We start from the raw sequence: 19,542 nt of genomic DNA, 5'->3' as shown, positions 1-19,542 counted from the left end.
GAAAAACAACCAAGATGTTTTAAGTTAAGCAAATGTTCAAGTAAAACAACATCTTGGTCTAGATGAATATCTACATTGCTTTACAGTTGCTAAGGAACAGTGAAAGTGTTCTACTCGTGCTCAATGGCTGAGATGAAGTCTTGAGTCTTTCACAGGCACAAGTATACAAAAGAGAAATAAAATCTTGGCTAATCATTTTTATCCAATGACACGTAGGTCTGTTGCAATGTCTGAGGTTTGTTGATAGTGGCAATTTAGTAACCAGTTTGTTAAGTTGTTGAAAGAACACCATCAAAGCTATTAACATTACCTTCAGCATTTAATTACATGTCTTCAAGCAAGAATGTACAGCTCCAATATTTATAACAGCTTTACTGGCTTGACAAAATGTAACTTTACTTTGAATTATTACAGCAAATGATACCATGAATTGTTACAGCAAATGATATTATAACTGTCATAAGATATGACAAGCACTATCTAAAAGATGTATGATAAGCTTAAAAAATCGTGGATTTCTTAACCATTTCACACGATCAAGTTGCGCCTACCACTCACAGCATCTTTAATCAAGTTTTAAACAAAGTTCATGAAATAAATAGCCATTAGTGCACTGTGGCAATACGGCAGTATTTCAGACAAAAGTTATTTAAAAAACAAATAACATCTTGGTCTTTAACATAATTCATCAAACAGGTTTCAGAAAATGAGCCCATTCTTTTTCAGCACATAGTAAATACTCTTTTTAAATTGTAATAGTGCAATCTTAATTTCCTGTAGGACTAAGGTATGCCATTCATTCAGAAACATAACTTACTAGATATCACTCACTCAAGATGTGTAATGATTTACTCAGTCATTAATTCATCTGATACTACACAAGAAATGATGTACCTTCTTCAACTAAAGAAGGTCCATCAAATTTCTTTCCTTGTCAAATTTAGTATGGATCAGCTGATAAGCAAAGGCTCCTATTATACTTGGCATCCTAGATTTAATAGTTGAAGCTTTGTAGATAACTTAAATCTGAATTGAAACAGAACTCAATGCATACTTGAATAAAAGCTATATGTACCTCTGATGGGTATTATTACCTTCTTGCTTTCTGTGATAGAATGCAATGGTGGACACTCTAAGCACCTATCTGCATACAGTTTTTTTTAAATACATTCACTCTGTAAATGCGTTTCATGCTTAAAAAAAAATGTGATTTAGTATAGGTTTGGTTTGGTTTATGTCATTATGGCAAAGCACATGAGATCTAGTATTGCAATGCAAAACTATTTATAAATTTTTTTATGTTAAAAAAGCCCTCAACTTATAATAACTGCAAAGAAAAAAGCCATTCAAAACAGTACATTAACTAAATTGTTAAAAATAAATTAAATGTTTCTGATGTTCTCAAAATTCCCCTTGTGAAACAATTTCAGATTTAGCTAACTGGTCACTTCAATTTAAGTAAATACATAAAAAAAACTGTAATACACTATTATCACTGCAATATATATTTTAGATCCAACATATGAAATGAAATGAAATAAATGAATATGACAAAAATATAAGGGATCAGCTTTCATATTCAATTTCTCTCAATTCAGATAGAAATATGAACCATTATCTACTTTCCAGCACATGATTAATTAAGATTTTTAAATATTTTTACCTCCCAATCTGGATAATCATGATGAAGTAATTCCCCTTTATGAGTTCCTGGAATGGCAACTAAACACCCATTTTCACGGTTGACTTTTTCCATAGCGGTCCATGCACATACAATTTTATCAGCTGGTCTAAATGGAAAGTAGTGCAAATCTTGATGAAGAGGATGACGTGAAGTCAAGGTACCTATCAAAAATTAAAATGAAAACTTAATCTTTTTTAGAATCACTAGACACAATATTGGTGAATAATAATTTTTAATAACAAAATTTACACACATACTAATGTGATAAAAAGGCTGGTACATATGAGTTTATGTAAACTATATGGTAGCTCTACTTATGCATATTATCAGTTATGTGACTACTACATATATGGAGTTATAGACATGTGTGAAAGCTTTTGGAGTTACTGGACTTGAGAATGACAATTTCTTGTCACTTAAGAGACTTTTAATGCAGTCTAATACATGCAACACATGAGATTAGGCATAATATTTTGGAGGTCGAGATGAAATTTTCACGCATGATCATTTCAAGAATATGTTGCGACTGCAAGAATTTCACAAAACTCTGAACTTATGGCACAAGTGTGCTCACTGAAAGGAATGGTGTGCAGCCTGATAAACTCAAACAGCTTCAATAAATATCTGCTTGGAGACTAGAATACTTCCTTAATCATATGAGCTATAAGAACTGACATCCAACCAAAGAACCTCTGAAGTAAGCATGACAGACATACACAGCTCATTTCAGCATTGTAATTTAGATACTAGGTATTTCATGACTACCTGAAACAAGCAGCCTGATCTGACCAGCCATATCCAAATGCTTCGTGTGGAAAGACCTGCATATGCAGAAAACCATGCCAATCATTTATGGATCTTATATGTCAACACAAAGCTGTACACTGTGGTGGCCCGATAATAGTAAGGAGTTTGTTTAGTCAACAATCAATGGGGCCCAATATGTCTTATTAACATTTCTAATAAGTAAATGCTAGGTCTACAACCTTTTTAATGAATTACAACTGTTCATATCCAGCATTAATTTTAATGGGATCAGCATCTTTGGGCAAATAACGTCAGAAGCTAATAGATACCAAATTATACTTAGCATAACATATATCAGTTTGGAGTGTTCCCATGGTCACCTAAATTATGATACATTAACATTATCAAACATACATGGGATGTCATGTAATAAGCTATGAACAACAGAAGTCCAATAATTTAAAATACAGCAAAATTATAGAATGTTCTGCAGGAAGTATGGTATTCATTACATACAGAATACTCTTGTAGATTCTACTGATCTGCAGTTCTAGGTTCCCATGAAGAAACTCCAAAACATTAATATATACAGGGTGTTCCAAAAAAGAATCATCTGTTTTAAAAAATCTCAATTATTTGGTTTTCAATCTGTTTTGATCAAATAATGTATAGGTAGAAAGAGGAAATCTCGAATGCCTTGCAGTTGGGAACTGGTTGCGCTAATGCTTTTCTTCTGCCCACCATTTTCAGTATTTGTCTAGATGGTGACCGCACAACAGAAATCATTTTGTGTTCTACATTTTGAAAAGTGTGAGTCTGTAACAATTGTTCAGTATGATCTTTGGTGACAATACCCTAGTGTTTAACAACTGACGGCTCACAGCATTAGATGATAGTATAACCAATTCCAAAAGATGGATTATCTGTGTAAAAGGAAATCACCAGTCAGAAGAAAATGTGGAACACATCCCACAGAATTTTCCATGTAGATCACAGAAATCCACTCATTGTATCGGTAAGGAACTCGACATTCCTACAACATCTATTTGGCATGTTTTGCGGTAACATTTGTTTTCAAACCATACAAGATACAATTCTTGCAAGCTCTTCATACAAGTGATAATGACGTCCAGAGTTTTGCGAATTCATCCTTCAGAGTATGTCACAAGATGACAATTTTTGAACATGCTTCATGTTTAGTGATGAGGCTATTTCTCACTGAGTGGCAAGGAAAACCATCACTAAATTAGAATGTGGGATATGAAGCAGCCACACCAAATTGTACAGCATGAGAGAAACCCATAAAAAGTAGTATGGTTCCCTTCTTTCATAGAGGTTACTGTTATGGGAATCACATATCTCAATATGCTTGAAAACTGGCTTTTCTCATAGTTAGAAAACAATTCATATGAGTTCGTTTTCCAGCAGGATGGGGCATCAGAAGCACACTGGAGCATATTATCAGCACACTAGAGATTGGACCTCCCAAGAATTTTTGAGCAATCACATTCCTCAATGATGGATCATTGGTTCAGGATCTGACAATTCAGTAAAATATGACTGGCCTCCAAGATAGTTGAACCTCTCAGTGTGCGATTTCTTTTTGAAAGACTCTGCTGATGTGCCTCCACTTTTAGCTGTATTAGCCAAACTGAAGATACGCATAACAACATCCATGGAAGTAGTGGATGCAGATATGCTTGCAAAAGTCTGGGACAAATTTGGCTACTGTACAGACATATGCATATCTAAAGTTGGACACATTAACACCTTGGTTTGTAAATAAACTTTGATTAGCTATGTAATAAAAAACTAATCTTAAGTTTTTATGTTTAATACCTTTAATAATATATGAATTTCAAATCAGGTGATTCTTTTTAAAACACTCTGTATATAACATATATATATATGACATATAAATAACAGTTTAATACTGAAGAGAAATAATAGCACTGCAGAGAAAACAAAATCCCAACACCAAGAAAGAGTTGTGCTATATTAACAAAACTTGGCAGGCATGTTTATACATCTGAAAGATGACATATATTCAAATTTCATGGTAGGTGTGTAAGTGTGGCGCTAGTAGTGTCACTATGAATATGCAAATCAGGTTTTCTTTAAATATATGTTGTAAAATTCTTGAGTATTGTTTAAATTATCAGAAATGTCTTCACTGTGCATCATTGCTGGCAGCAGTGGTAAAGGGAAGACCAGGTTCTGTGGCACTACTGAGAGGGAAGACTGTCGTATTTGGCTTATGGCTGCAGCACACTGTACTTTGTCTACAGCAGAAGTTCGAGCTGCATTTGGCACCACAGTAATACAACAAACTGGTACAAATTGGTTACTTGAAGGACAGATCTCAGCCAAATACCCTATAGCATGCATTCCACTGACTCAAAACCACTTATGTTTAGCTGAGCTCATTGGAGATGGAGTGGAGATATGTTGTGCTTTCTAATAAAAGCCTGTTCTGCATTGGTGCCAGAGATGGCAATGTGTTGTTTAGAAGGAGACTATGTGACTGTCTGCGGCCTAGATGCACTGGAGCTATCCCTGGAGTTATGATCTGGGGAGCAATTTCATATGACAGCAGGAGCACTCTTATGGTCATCCCATGTACCCTGACTGCAAATTTGTACATCAGTCTGGTGATTCAAACTGTTCAGTTACCATGCATGAACAGTATTCAAGGAGGTGTTTTCCAACCGGATAATGCTCACCCCACATTGCTGTTGTAAACCAACATGCTCTACAGAGTGTCAACATGTTGGTATCGCCTGCTAGATAACCATATTTATCTCCAGTAAAGTGTGTATAGGACATCAATGGATGGTAACTTCAGCATCATCCATAACCAACATTAACCATCGTTTATATTGAACTACCAAGTGCAACAGGCATGGAACATCATCCCATAAACTGATATCCGGCACCTGTATAACATAAACCATGCATGTTTGCATGCTTTGATTCAAAATTCTGGCGGTTATACCAGTTATTAATGTAGCAACATTTCACATTTGAAATGGTTCTTCTCATGCTGGCATTAATGTATGATCTTGAAAATTTAATCAATTAAATATGTTACCTAGACAAATATACTGCAGAAATCTCATTATATTAATTTTTTCTTGGTGATGGGAATTTTCTCCCATCAGTGTATACTGAAAAGTTTTTATTACCATAATTATTCTGAAATTTTTTAAGTTTATAAATTTGTGGATGACAGAGAACATTTAGTAGTATTGTAATCCATGCAAACAGATGCTGCCAAAACGATCATGCAAGAGAAACTATTGAAATTAAACAGAAGATACACACACATACTCAATAGTCAAAGGTGATGGTGAAGCACGGGTACATGCAGTACAACATAAAATGATTCTTCATGGAAACTACTTCAAAGATCTTTTGGAATGCCAAGAGCTATTAGCTAGTGGGCTAAGAACACAAGCTATACTGCATAAATGCTGCATGGAGTTAATGATTTTGGGTAATGTTATATTAACTCTAGTGATATATTAGGATGGGTATAATACTGAATTAGGATCTGTGGGTCTCAATCTGTATGAGTGTAAAATCATAACATTCAAAGATACTTCAAAGTCATTCTAAAATTCAAGTGTGCCACAAAGAAAAAGAAAAACAGAAGAAAGGAAAGGTTTGCCTAATAAAAATTAAAACATCAAAGATTGGAATGCAAATGGTAACACAATTTTAGAGATTTATTTAAAAATCCATAAGATTAAAAATAAAAAGAAAATTATAATTTGGTTAAAATAATAACAATTCTCTGCTACATGTTTCAATGGGAATCCCTTGGTTTCTTTTCTCACCATTATTTGCTGCTATCCCAAACATCACAGTGAAAGAAAGTCTCCTGTTTTTAATTCATTTTTTATAATTCACTATAGAATCACATTTCATCATAACAGACATTTTAAGGTTAGGTTAGCTTATTTGAATATGGTAATGCACATAAAGGATATGTTACTTAGAGAAGGGATGCCCTTAAGGAGGATTTTCTATGAGGAACTGGCTAATACTCCCATTACATGTGAGAGAAACCACGAAAACCAACAATGCAGGCATGTAACAGACATTTAAAAATAATTATATTTTGTTATGTAAGGAAAATATATTCAAACATGGTCTTGAGAGGAACTGGGATAAAATTAAAAAAAAAATAAGAATGAGAAAACGTTTTTACCTGCATCAGGTGGTTTGTTAATTAGCATTGTGTGCACTGCCTTGAAATTAGGACCACAGAAACACTCAACATAATCAAGAATCTAGAAATTAAAAAAAGTTATTGCATTAACAAGAATAAAATCTTAATTATATTTCTATAATAATTCTTTCAGTACCTTTTCAACATACATAGTTCTAAATAAAACTAGCAATCCATGACTCAATATACATTTTGACAACAGCAGAAAGAAAAGTGTCTACATTTCCAATTCCAGTTTAAAATTTTTCCTGTTAATTAAATTAATTTGACAACAGCAGAAAGAAAAGTGTCTACATTTCCAATTCCAGTTTAGAATTTTTCCTGTTAATTAAATTAACACACTAACAGACAAAATTTATGAATGATGTATAAATGGCCACATAGCATAAAATGCAGGTAGTTTTATGGGCCATGTAGGAATGCTTTTTGTAGTGGGAATGTTCATCAATTATGTGAAAAGAAATTTATTACACATTTAAGTACAAAAGGATATTTATGAAAAAGGTACATTTGTCCTGAGAACAGCTTGTACAAAGAATGCAAATTACTGACCACTGGGGTCTTTTGAGAGATATGCCAATATGAGTATGTTGACTATAAAGTGATACAACTCTCCCACACATAGTGGCATACCAAACATTTTTAGTGGGATTTAAGATTTGGAGAATGTAAAAGCCAGAAAAGATATTACCCCTTTGTCGGAGAATTAAAAAAATTATCCCGTTTCCTATCCAGGTGAACAAAATATGTCACATACAGTCAAAAGCCGTTAATCCGGACTCGTCGGGACTTCGGCGATTCCGGATTACAGATCATCAGTTTAAATCTCGTAAGATGGCATGCAGAAATTCTAAAATTAAAAATATGAAACCTTAATTTATGAAATAAAGAACAATTATGATCTAAAGGGTATCAAAATTTACAAAAAAAAAAAAAAAAAAAAAAAAAAGCTTAATATTTATTTGTTTACTTTATTAAACATTTCTTTCAATGTAAGTTGTTTAAGTTGCTTCATTTTATGTGATAATACTTTCTCTTTAATTCTATAAACAGACATAATTTCTTGCTCAGTTACAAAGTTCCGCTGTTCAAGTCCCGTAATTGCTGTGCCGAGAATACCGACTAACTTGTCAATCGAAATTTTTTCGTTTTCACTAACCTCTCTGTCACCTTTTTCATGTCTTTATCCATTTTTTGCAGCAATTCCGCTTTTTGTTTGATGGACATCGAAACATACTTTCGTTTTGTTGATCCTTTGGGAGCTCCAGCATCGGAAATTCTATTTGACATAATCGAAAGTTCAAGTTTACTTTTATAAAATTGCTCTTACAGTCTGCAAAAAATAATAAGCCGGTTCCACTTCGAAGATTAAGGAACAGCACAATCATCAACATTAACTGAAATAGATAATTAAATAATTTTAGCTTATACCATCCGTTATACATTAAACGCGCACGCGAAAACGTATTCTGCGCTTGCGCACACGCATATGCGCCATCGTAAAGGTCTTATGCGCACGCGTAAACGCCTATGCGCATGTGTCAACGCGGCGCATGTGCAAAAAGTTTTTAGCTTTGAGGTCCGGATTATAGATCATTCTGGATTATGGGTGTCCGAATTAACGACTTTTGACTGTATAAGGTAAATTTGGCATTTTTTTGACAAACGGTTTCTAAGCCAGAGGCTGCGACACATAGTTAATGGGATATGTCTCACACGTAGCAATCGACTTACTATAACACACTTATTATTCTGGAAAACTTTATTATATGAAATAAATTTTATATCCTGTGGTACAGGTTAAATTCTTTGCATAACCCAACATTAGACATTGGGCAACACATATTTGTTCTTTTCTCTATGTTCATGTGCGTACAACAAGCACAGTGGTATCTTAATTTTCCAACTACTGGAAGATGATCCCCAACATTCAGGAGATTCTAAGAACTTTTAACCCAGTAGTAATTTTTAAACTTTTAGTGGGATATACGTGTCCCATTAGTAGTGAAAGGTTTAAATATCCTCATTATCAAGACAATCCTGCACAGTGGCTGCATGATGACACAGCATGTTATCATTTATGAAATTACATGAATTGCCGAAAGCACCACAGAAAAAATAAACATGAGGTAGCAGTGCTTCATTAATGTACTAAGAACCAATCAAGAGCTCAGACACATACATATTTAGTAATATGCAACCATTGACAACTGCAGTGATTCACATCATAACAATACAAGAACCCTGTAGGTCCTTTCTGGTATAACTTCAGTGCAATATGCATTACTACTCTCATGCAAGATCTGTTGCCATCTACAACCATATGGAAAACAACCTACTTTCATCTAGAAGAGCTCATATGACGACTATCATTCTCAATCCAATTATAACCTTCAAGTCCTATCACATGCTTTCTTATGTAAAAAAATCCAGATACAAATTTGTTTCTCGTAAGAAAGGCATGGCACATTATCTCAAGAAAAAGTCCATTCTTAGTTATTGATCTGCCTTTCTTGAAACTACTCTTACCTAGGGAGAGATAATTTCTGTCCAAATAAAAAATCAGATAGCAATTTACCACTATTTATGGAGCTTTGTTTAAACATCCCTCAACTTATACTGGAGAAACAGTTGACGAATTAATTTGATCCTTTCCAAAATCACTGTAACGTAATACCAGACATCAGAAAACATGCTGCCTTCTACAAATTATTATAAATTGCAAAAAATGAGTCCAATGACTTATTGGACAAATGCTTCAGTATCCTATAGCTGATATTATAAGAAATAGGACTTACATATGATACAGTCAAAACTCTCTTCATCTAAAATATATATAGTTCCTTACAGAGAAACTAAAAACTAATGTGTTTCCTCACAATACAGCTTTGCAGAGAGTAGTTTCTATTATATACAGTATAAAATGTCTAACCACAATTTTCACCCTATTACTAATTGCTAGGTCTAAGGTTTTCAGAATGGAAGCATGTGATCTTTCTATACAACTGGAACTGTTCAAACTCTCTCTTAAACATGTTTGCATGGATTTGAAGATGTAATGGATAACATGAGAGATCCAAATACCCAGCTGGCTTTGCCAACACACTCTACAAGTCTGCCTTTTTACAGCTGTAAGACTGGGCAGTGTCAGATAGCAACGAAATATTCCAAAGGCTTTTCTTTGCTATTTGTGTATTTCTTGATACTTATGGTTCCATCATAATTTTAGATAGTTAAAGAACAGACATTTCAGCTGCTTGAACAAAGGTAATAACAGTTTTCACAGCTATATGTGTTGGAATACATTAATAACAGCCTTCACAACTATATGTGTCACTGATAAAATGGGAAGGACCAGTGGTCTCAATTTTTGTTCACAAAACAGTCTCAGATGTTTGATGTTTGGATATGAGCAACTCTCCTACTCCTGCAAAAGTTACAAAGATTAGAAAGACACCATAATTAATAGGATTACTCCTCACTCTGAATGTGCAAAGTGGTTGGTGTGATGGTTAACACATGGCCCAGGTTTATACGAGGGTTGGAACTTGAATAGTGACAACACAGCTGAAAAAAAGCTATGCAACAAAAACAAAGAATATCGCGTATACCACATGTGAACTACATACCTACCTTACCTCTCAGCAAAAAGACTCGTCCTACCAATGTCATGCGCATGCGGAGTGATGCAAAGAACAGATCCTTTTATTAGCTCGTGGTCTAAAGTAAGTGTTGTCAAGATGTTTTCAAAACAAGAACAACGATGTTGGATAAAAATTGAATGTGCCAGAGGTCGTACAGCACGACAGTGTAATCAAGGGCTTCAAGAGGCTTGCGGGGAATCTGCATTGCCTTACAGAACCATAGCAAGATGGATGAAAGCATTCAATGAATGACGCCAAAACGTGGCAGACATGCTGAGGCCAGGTTGTCCGAGTGTCAGCGATGCAGACGTGCAAGCTGTTGCCGCACTAATGGACAGTGATCGCCGCCAAAAGGATCTATCAGCTGGTCAGACAAACAGGATTAGCACATACAACTGTGCTGCACATTCCAAAGGAACGCCTGTCCATTAGAAAATTTGCTTCACGATGGGTTCCACATCAATTGACGGAAATGCAGAAATGGCTACGATACGATGCTGCCCGAACCCACCTGGAGCGTTATCAGCGTGAAGGAGATGTTTTTTTATGCCATATCATTACGCTGGATGAGACTTGGGCCCGATTGTATCAGCCAGAACTGAAACGCCAATCAAACGAATGGCGTCATCGCGGGTCACCACATCGCGGGTTCGAAATTTCATCAAAACCCCAACAATGTGAAAGTTATGGTGATTCTCGTGTACGACTGCGATGGTGTCATCATAACGCATACCGTCACTGTGCAGTATTGCTGCTCATTTTTGGAGCACAATCTCCGACCAGCTTTGAGAAAAAAACGACACTTTCTGCAGAAATTGCTCCTCTCATTTTGCATGACAATGCTCGGCCGCATGCAGCGCAAGCTGTGACTGATTTGTTCAAGCGATGGGGCTGGGAAGTGCTTTACCATCCACCATACTCCCCAGATCTAAGCCCTTGTGACTTAATTCCTAAGATGAAGGAATCACTTCGTAGCACTCGCTTCCAAACTGTTCCTGAGATTCTTGCGGCAGTAGACCGGTCCATTGAAACTCTCAACAAAACAGGCGCTGCTACAGGTATTCTGCGACTTCCACATCGTTGGAAACGGGTTGTACACAATGGTGGCGACTATATTGAAGGACTGTAAAACATGGTGACATGAATCACTTTTGTATTCCTTGTAAATAAATAGTTGCCACTATTAAAGTTCCAACCCTCGTATCATGAAACATGTCTGTAGGGTACTGGAAGTATATTTGTTCCCCGTAATAAAGCTTTCAATGGTAGGGATCATTAATCAGTTGCTCAGTAGGTTTACAATAGTATTAACTCTGGTTGCCCAAGAGAGGATTAGATCTGTTTAAATTCGTGATGAGTATAAATAGTTCAGGTTACTGCAGTACCAAATCATTTAAGCTATCAGTTCATTAACAGGCAGATAGAGTATACACACAAGTTCTTGATGTATCGATCTGTACAGAAATAGCTTTGAGATATATCATGAAAAAAAAAAAACCTGTACTGAAGAGAGAGTCTTGGGAAGGAAATAGAATTATATTTTCATTGACCTGATAAGCTGAAACGCTTTTTTTGTCAGATGATAGAATAATTACAGTTTTGCTAAAATTTTTTGTTAAAAAAGTCACTTGTGCTCCAGACTCGACAAATATTGGTGGAAAATTTCACAATTAAAAAAATTAAGGAACTCATTTACACTTTTGTTTTCCAGTGGTGCCCCTTTGCTATTTTGAAGAGGGAGTTCAGGAGATGTTCAGAAGTAACAGTCTTCACCACAGCTGGATCGGGAGATGTTCAGGAATCTGCGAATCTACATCTACATCCACCTCATCAGGTTTGGAATGTTAAAAAGACACTGTTTATGGAATCGATAGCATGGCTGCCGAATTTTAAAGATTTCATTTCTTATTTGAAGTCTTTAATTTCTGTTCTTGCCATTATTTCAATTTCAGATTAATTCCCCGTTTTTTTTTTTTTTTTTTTTTTTTTTTTTTCCATCTAGTTTCTGGCAGTAAAGTTAGGACTGTTTCAGATGTTACAAGTTTGACCTATTCAGCCACATCAGCAAAAGACACACACAATTTTGAAAGATTGTATTTCTTTATAATGAGGTTCCCTTTCAGATTAAAACTTTGTAACTTCTTTCCTGCATTCTAGATGGGTTAACAATCTGAAAATGCTACATGCAGTTCTTTGCAGTTAACATAAAATGGCCCAATGCAATGTTCCTACAAGCAACTTTCCTGAACAGATGAATTTTTGATCAATTACCTACGAATCATTGAAACTTGAATGAATTATTGGCTAATTCATAATAGCAGGAACTTCAAAGTGGCTTTTTTCATCTGAAGGAGAGGTCAAAGCAGTGTAGTCGGGATAGTACCTTGCTCCTCAACTAAAATAACTCTCGTTTTTAAGGAAGCAGGTCTTCATGCAGAAGCTCATGGATAATTTAACTCACTATGCAGCATCGCATGAAATCTCAAATGAAACTGATACAGAGGAAATAAAGTAAAACACAGCAGATAAGAGGAGAAAAAAGAAGAAATTTCATTGGGGCAATGAGGTTATATGACATGCGTTCACCAATGTGATTCCCTGAGGAGATTAACTATGAATGTGAATGATAATTATTATATATCTTGAGAAATGTTGTTTGTTGAAGCTTTCTATACTTTATCAGTACGTTTATAATAAATGCTGACTTTAACACACTAACATGTAATTTGTAACACAGATTTCCAGACAGATGCATGCTTAATTATTCAAATCACCTAAAAGTAAGAAAGGTCTGTAATTTTATAGAATTTACTGGAATATATTTATGTGTCAGCAGAATCATTACATGTCAAGGTCTTCTTTAAAAATATTTAAACCAAGCACATATCTTAACTAAGATTTTATTATTTCATATATTCTGCTTTAGCAACAAATTTTATAAATGCTCTTTTACATTAAAAATTATTTTACGTTGTACAGAAAACATTCCTGCACCTAAATATGCTATCTTACTGTTAAATTACTCAGTTGCTTTGCAGTAACTCTATCTACCTGCACTTCTTCTTCCTCGCATTTATAACAAATCTTTCTCAATACTTACAGAAAATATTGTGTGATTTGTGTTTTCAGTTATTTAATTTCTAAAGCATACAAGAATTTCACTGTGTGTGTGGGGGGGAGACAATACATTTAGTTTACATATTGTAAAAATCCTTAAGCATGCATAAACACTCACTGACATATTATTTCTCCAATTGATTAAAATTTTAAATATCTTCAAACACATCTTTATTTAAAATGCAAAGTTTTCTTTACCTGAGGCAATTTGCAATACTCAAATAAAATTTCATCAAATCCAAAATCTTGAATCTTATTAACGACTCTCTCATTTGGACTACTCTTACTGAAAGAAATGTCTTTCATAACAGTCATTCCAGGAATTTTGATTTTTTGATCACAAATTTCTTGAAAGCGCTGCCTGAAAATAATTACATTAGATAATATACATTAAAAAATAGTTAAATCCAAATACAATATGCTTAAATTCTGATTCAATTTAATATTTAAAATACGTACACCTTTTTCATGAAGGAATACCGAGTTCAAAATGCAATAATACTTAATATGCCATACAATGATAAGAAAAATTACATTGCATTGCAGATGCAGAAAAATTTAATAACATAACAGTTATAGTACTTATTGTTAAGCCTACATAATTGCATTTTCCCACATTCTCAAATTTTTCAGAGATTTAAGCTTTTAAAAGTATTCAATACACCTTAACATTAATGTTTTATGAATTGTTAACAAATCATAAAGCAATTAGACTGCTATAAAAAAGACAAAGTTAGAAACTAGTCAGTAGGATTAAATTTCAAATTAAAAAATGATAAGGAATGTGAGTTAAAGGGTGGCAGAGATATATTAATACAATAATTTTTTAATAAGAGTTAAGAACAGTAAATTAAAGATTACATAACTTTTGGGCCAATTTTTTTCATAGTTCCGAGTACGCGTGACAGTAAATAACCTAAACATGTACATCTCAAATATGCGTTAAATACATGTGAAAGGATACTTATGTATTAGCTCGTCGATCATGAAATGCCACCAAGTAGCATGATTTAGAGCCAATTACAAATAAGCACAATATACTCACACCATCTCACTTTCATTAGATGTAACCTTGAATGATTCTTGATTAAGCTGTGTTTTGTTTTTAGAATAAGGATAAAATTAATAGCCATTGTAGCCCTTTATTTTTTGCATTTTGAAAGAAAAAATATTAGATGATCTGTCTTCCATAGAACAGCAAGCAGTGGATTATTTTCAAAGTTAAGGAAACCTGCCATCAGATAAGTGTGTACTAATGCACAAAATATGGTCAGCTGAACATGACCAATAAGACAGTAACAAAGTGGAACAATTATTCGCAGGAAGTTTGTACTCACAGCATCCTGAACACAATTTGCAGTAAAACTGGAAAGCCTTAAACAACAACAACAACAACAACAACAAAAAAAAAAAAAAAAAAAAAAAGATGAAAGACTTCACACAAAACACAAAAACAAAGTGGGCTGAATACAGATTTGTTCATTAAAAAAAAGAGGCTTCAGTTCCTTCAAATTTCTTACAAATGGCTCAACTTTGGTGAGATCGCCACCAACTACTTTCACGGTCAACAGGATTACACTTAAATAGCTTTAAAAGTTATTTAATGGTTTATTTAATCGTCATTTTCCTAAGAAGCATTCACTAGCTATAAAAATGTAAATAACTATATAGATTTTCTTCCCCTCGTAAAATGCTTCATTTTATTATTATTTATGAACAGAACAGTATGTAGGTGTGGTAAAGATATCCAAACAGATGTTTATTGCCAATTTTACAAAGTCCCAATTGAGTTGGTGACTGTTACGGGGGGGGGGGGGGGGGGGCAGATAATCAAAACCGAAAAATTATACAGAAGTTTGAATCAAATAATGGCTTTAAGTATTGACATATGATAAGTTCTTTAACAATTTGTAGGGATTTTTATTCATTTTAAATAACCGATTTTATATAATTTGTTATTCTTTCCTATAAGTCTTCATTCCCCTAATTGTCAGCGCCAGAATACCTAAATTTGGTAGCACACGTGAAGGAATGTAAATTCTACCTTGAAGAAAGAGTTTAAAAACCGAGGTTCAGTAGGAAAGAGAGAGAGTTAGGCTATTGCCGTCACCTCTGCTGCTTAAGTGTCTGCTCCAGAGTTATTGCTGGTTTGCGTGGCTTAATTGCATTTACTTGCTGCCACTAGTTTTTCAACAGGGGCTTAAGAAATGAGAATTATTCTAAACCCTGTAGTTTAGTTCGACAACTTGTACATATCTTAAATCTTTAGTTAGTTCTTTGGTTTCAGTTGCCTCCTAAGCAATGGTGTAGTTTGTTAGCGTTGAACTGACACATTGTAAAGTTTAAAGAGTTAATAAAGGATACTTTTAACCCTTCTTCTGTGCAGTTACTACTCTTACAGTTTTCACACAGGCGTAACTCTAGTGGACTCTACAAATTAATAACAAAATATTAATAAAAATAGAATTAAGTCAGAAATGAAATACATTTCTTTCTAGCATTTTTCAATGAAATCAGTCCTATTATACTTATGACTATAAAAATAATCAGCATTAGATGAATGTGCATAATCAATAAGCCAAATAAATTACCACAATCAGAAAATGGAAGATAACACACAAACCAAGAATAAAAGTATACTTGTAGCATTTCAAGATTAACAGTACACAAAATTATACTTGTTCCTATTGCTAATAATCTATGGAATCACTTTCTTGCAGTAACTGCAATTCTTTCTGGAACACTGGCAAACTTTGCATTGGTTTATATTGGCTTTCACTGATTATAAAAAATAATGCAGCTGTTCGAAAGCAGAAATCACTGAAATATGAACCCATTCTTTATTATATTATAAATACATTTCAGTCACAGAAAAATATAAATCATGAACTATATAGCATTTGCAAATACATGCAAAAGTTAAATTTTGTATCAAAGTTCAGAATAATGAACAAAAACCTATTTATAACTTCACAAAATATGGTGTAACATGTCAAATTATGGAACACATTTTAAAACTAATATTAACAATCTTATTTAACCTAGTACTTGATTACTAGCCTCTGAAAGTAGTACACATAATTTTTTGATTAGATTAGATATATAATTATGAAAATATTGTTTTTAATCTAGATCCATGAGTATAATTACATAATTTTTTTCCTTAAATACATTTAGACACATATAATGATATTTTATAATTACCTGTATCTTTCAAGACACTCTAATGGAACAAGCTTGGGTATAATTAAGAATCCATTGTCCTCATAAAATAATCTTTGTTCTCGGGAAAGTTTGCAGGAGTCATTTGTGTATCTGAACTGCCTTGGGCGAGATGGCTTTGGTGTTTCAGAGTGTTTACTTTTCTGAACAACAGCCTATAAATATTGATGACACAAAATTAATAACAGTAATTCATAAATTACTTCATCCAATCACCATTAGTATTTTTCAAAATTATGATCATTTGAAGCAAGTACAAATACATAATTTTTCTCTAAAATCAAGCATATTGTCAGCTGCTCAAAATAGCGGCTGAAATAAATGTCAAATCAAGGTTTAACTTTTCTTAATTTTTGCTAAGCACGATAAATGTTGCTACTTCTTAAATAAATATACCAGATGCCAAATATTGTTCATATACGACTTCATATAAATGTCCAAAATAAAGTATTTAATTTATCTTGTAGAATTTTAAATTGGTAGTTAGCAAGAACATTTCAAAAGTAAGTGCGAGTCCCTTTCATGTTAAAAAATTAACGCATTTTCATTTGGAAAATTTTGTGATTCATTTCAACATTTCACAATCATCAATGGATTAATATTTTGAAGGTTTACTTTGAATGACAAATATATAAACACAGAAAAAAGGGAACATAAAAAATTCATAAAATACGCACTCTTAATACATTCCTATTAGAGAAATTTACAGTTTAAGCTCAAAGCTTAACATTTTCCAATATTTCAAAATTGTAGATCCAAACAAAGAGTTAATTTACACTTTATTCAGAGTGCTGTCTCTATATAATGTGACATTCGTTTTCTATGCTAACATTACCACAAAAAAAATTCTCAATGTACATGTAAATTAAGACTAGCAATATCTGAAGCTTTCACTAATGTTGAAACAAATTTAATACCTACCTTTACGCAGTCCCCAAATATACGTTTAATATCCATCTTACAATTACTATTAATATTACATATATCTTACAATAACTTTAAAAAAATCTGAAACAGATGAAGTCTTTTAACAAAAATATAGAAAGTCAGAATTTCATGAAAGCATCTGATAATTCTAGAACAGTAGTTCTCAACCTGTTTTTTTCCCCCATGCATTCCTCTTTCATTACTGCTAGAATATCCTCCCCCCTTCTTTTTCAAAGCTAAAAAAAAAATACACATTACACATACAATTATTTAGATTATTTTTTAATGTTTGATAAATTAAACTACAATTTCAAAAATATTGATAAATACCAAAATTTGAATAAAAGTTTTTTTTTTTTTTTTTCCATAAACTAAAACTAAATACTTAACAGATAAGTAAAAGGATGACCACATTTCCCTCTGAAAATATGGAATCCCCACCAATTGAAAACCCCTGTTTTAGAAGATGTTACCAATTAGAAAAATAGATGTAAATCAATGATAAATGCAAATATGTTGATCAATGAGATAGAACATATATTTTTGTTGCAGTTTCTGTGTTACTTTTCGAAACATATTTTACTACATGCAATGAATACACAGCGCTATTTTTCATAAGATTTTAAGAATTGCTTCAATAGCTTAAATTTGGCTGATTCGTACATGGGGACATATGAAACACTAATGCTTCATCTTAATAAGCCAGGGGTAACATAGCATATACACAGTAGGCCATTAAAATCAATACATCATGAAGAAAAGTCCACAACAAACTGCAATTCACATGAAAGGTAGAAAATGCTGGGATTTCCAAAAGACTAGGATTTCATAGCATGTGAACATTACAGGCGAGAATAACAACTCAAAGCAGTTTAAAAAGACAGGCTAAATTGACAACTTTTTACTCGGAAATCATGATCACTCATTGCTTTTTTTGTACTGGATATAATGTTATGACTCCCATAAGAAGAAGGACCTACAAGGATGCCTCACATTTTCTAACTTACAAGAATTGCAGATTATTCTATCATGCTTTCTGTTTGGTTGGATGCAAAAACTGAGCCTGGGCCTTTTAAATTTGCAGGCCCAGGAGGTCCACAAATAATTACATGCAGGATCTCAAAAGCCTTCACTAGGCAATGCTTGAGACAACAACCTTCTTGTTCAAATTAGTACTAGAGATCAAATAGTCACACAACAAGTACTCTGGATAAATCATATGGATGTGTTGAACAGTACCAAACAGCCACATGTATAATGCAATAATATCTGCAACATAACGGATTACTATTTACATCATACTCTGTTAACAAAATGACTTTTTCTTTGACTTCTTATGATGCTGCTTGTATACAGAAATCAGATATTATAATAATGCATTGCATCACATGGGCACATCAATGATAAAACATTGAATTTTTTCATGAATTCCACTACAACCATCATGGCTGTATTTGTGTGTGAAAGCACTAAGGGGAATGAAAGCTGGAAGCTTCAATTCTTTGCCATCTTATTGGACTGATGGTACAGTGTGCCACATCACATTCAGCTCTAGTCTGTATATCTTGTACCTTGACCAGCCATCATTACTTTACCAAGATTTTATTGCCCATGGTTTTGCTATATCTGGTGTTTCTGCCATTCCCCCTTTCAAAAGGATAATGCAAGACTGCATGCTGCACAGCAGTCTGACATTTCGTCATTCCACAAGGTGTTCTACTCCTGCCTTGACTAATTAATGTGTTCTCTCACCAAATGAAAACATCTGGTCAGTGGTTGCAGAAAGAGCGGCTACCAGTATGACAGCTGAAATCTGGCACATAAGGGAAGCTACATGGATCATAATATGCGCCATCTGATGTCTTAACTTCAAGCCTATTTGTATAACAATTGCTAATGTTGGAGAGGTGGATGCTTGAGATATTAATTTCTAGACATTCTGTACCTCAAAATTACCTAAAGTTTAA

The 19,542-nt window shown here is 33.7% G+C and overlaps 1 protein-coding gene across 3 annotated transcripts in view; it reads right to left on the bottom strand.

Moving 5' to 3' along the window:
* LOC118183906 (phytanoyl-CoA dioxygenase, peroxisomal-like) overlaps window positions 1–19,542 on the bottom strand; it is a 101,666-nt gene that overhangs the window by 12,689 nt on the left and 69,435 nt on the right. For all 3 annotated transcript variants that reach the window (XM_035353515.2, XM_085807613.1, XM_035353514.2), the window contains exons 3-6: window positions 16,631–16,803; window positions 13,625–13,787; window positions 6,645–6,726; window positions 1,664–1,845 (exon numbers count right to left, since the gene is read on the bottom strand). In XM_035353515.2, the coding sequence (XP_035209406.2) occupies window positions 1,664–1,845; window positions 6,645–6,726; window positions 13,625–13,787; window positions 16,631–16,803 (600 nt within the window). The remainder of the gene's footprint in view (window positions 1–1,663; window positions 1,846–6,644; window positions 6,727–13,624; window positions 13,788–16,630; window positions 16,804–19,542) is intronic.

The sequence above is a fragment of the Stegodyphus dumicola genome, chromosome X1, assembly GCF_044657685.1.
Source record: "Stegodyphus dumicola isolate Sdum_Otavi_A_Nest chromosome X1, ASM4465768v1".
Taxonomy (NCBI): domain Eukaryota; kingdom Metazoa; phylum Arthropoda; class Arachnida; order Araneae; family Eresidae; genus Stegodyphus; species Stegodyphus dumicola.
Note: the sequence above shows the minus strand (reverse complement) of the source record. Positions and strands in the feature narration are given on the sequence as shown.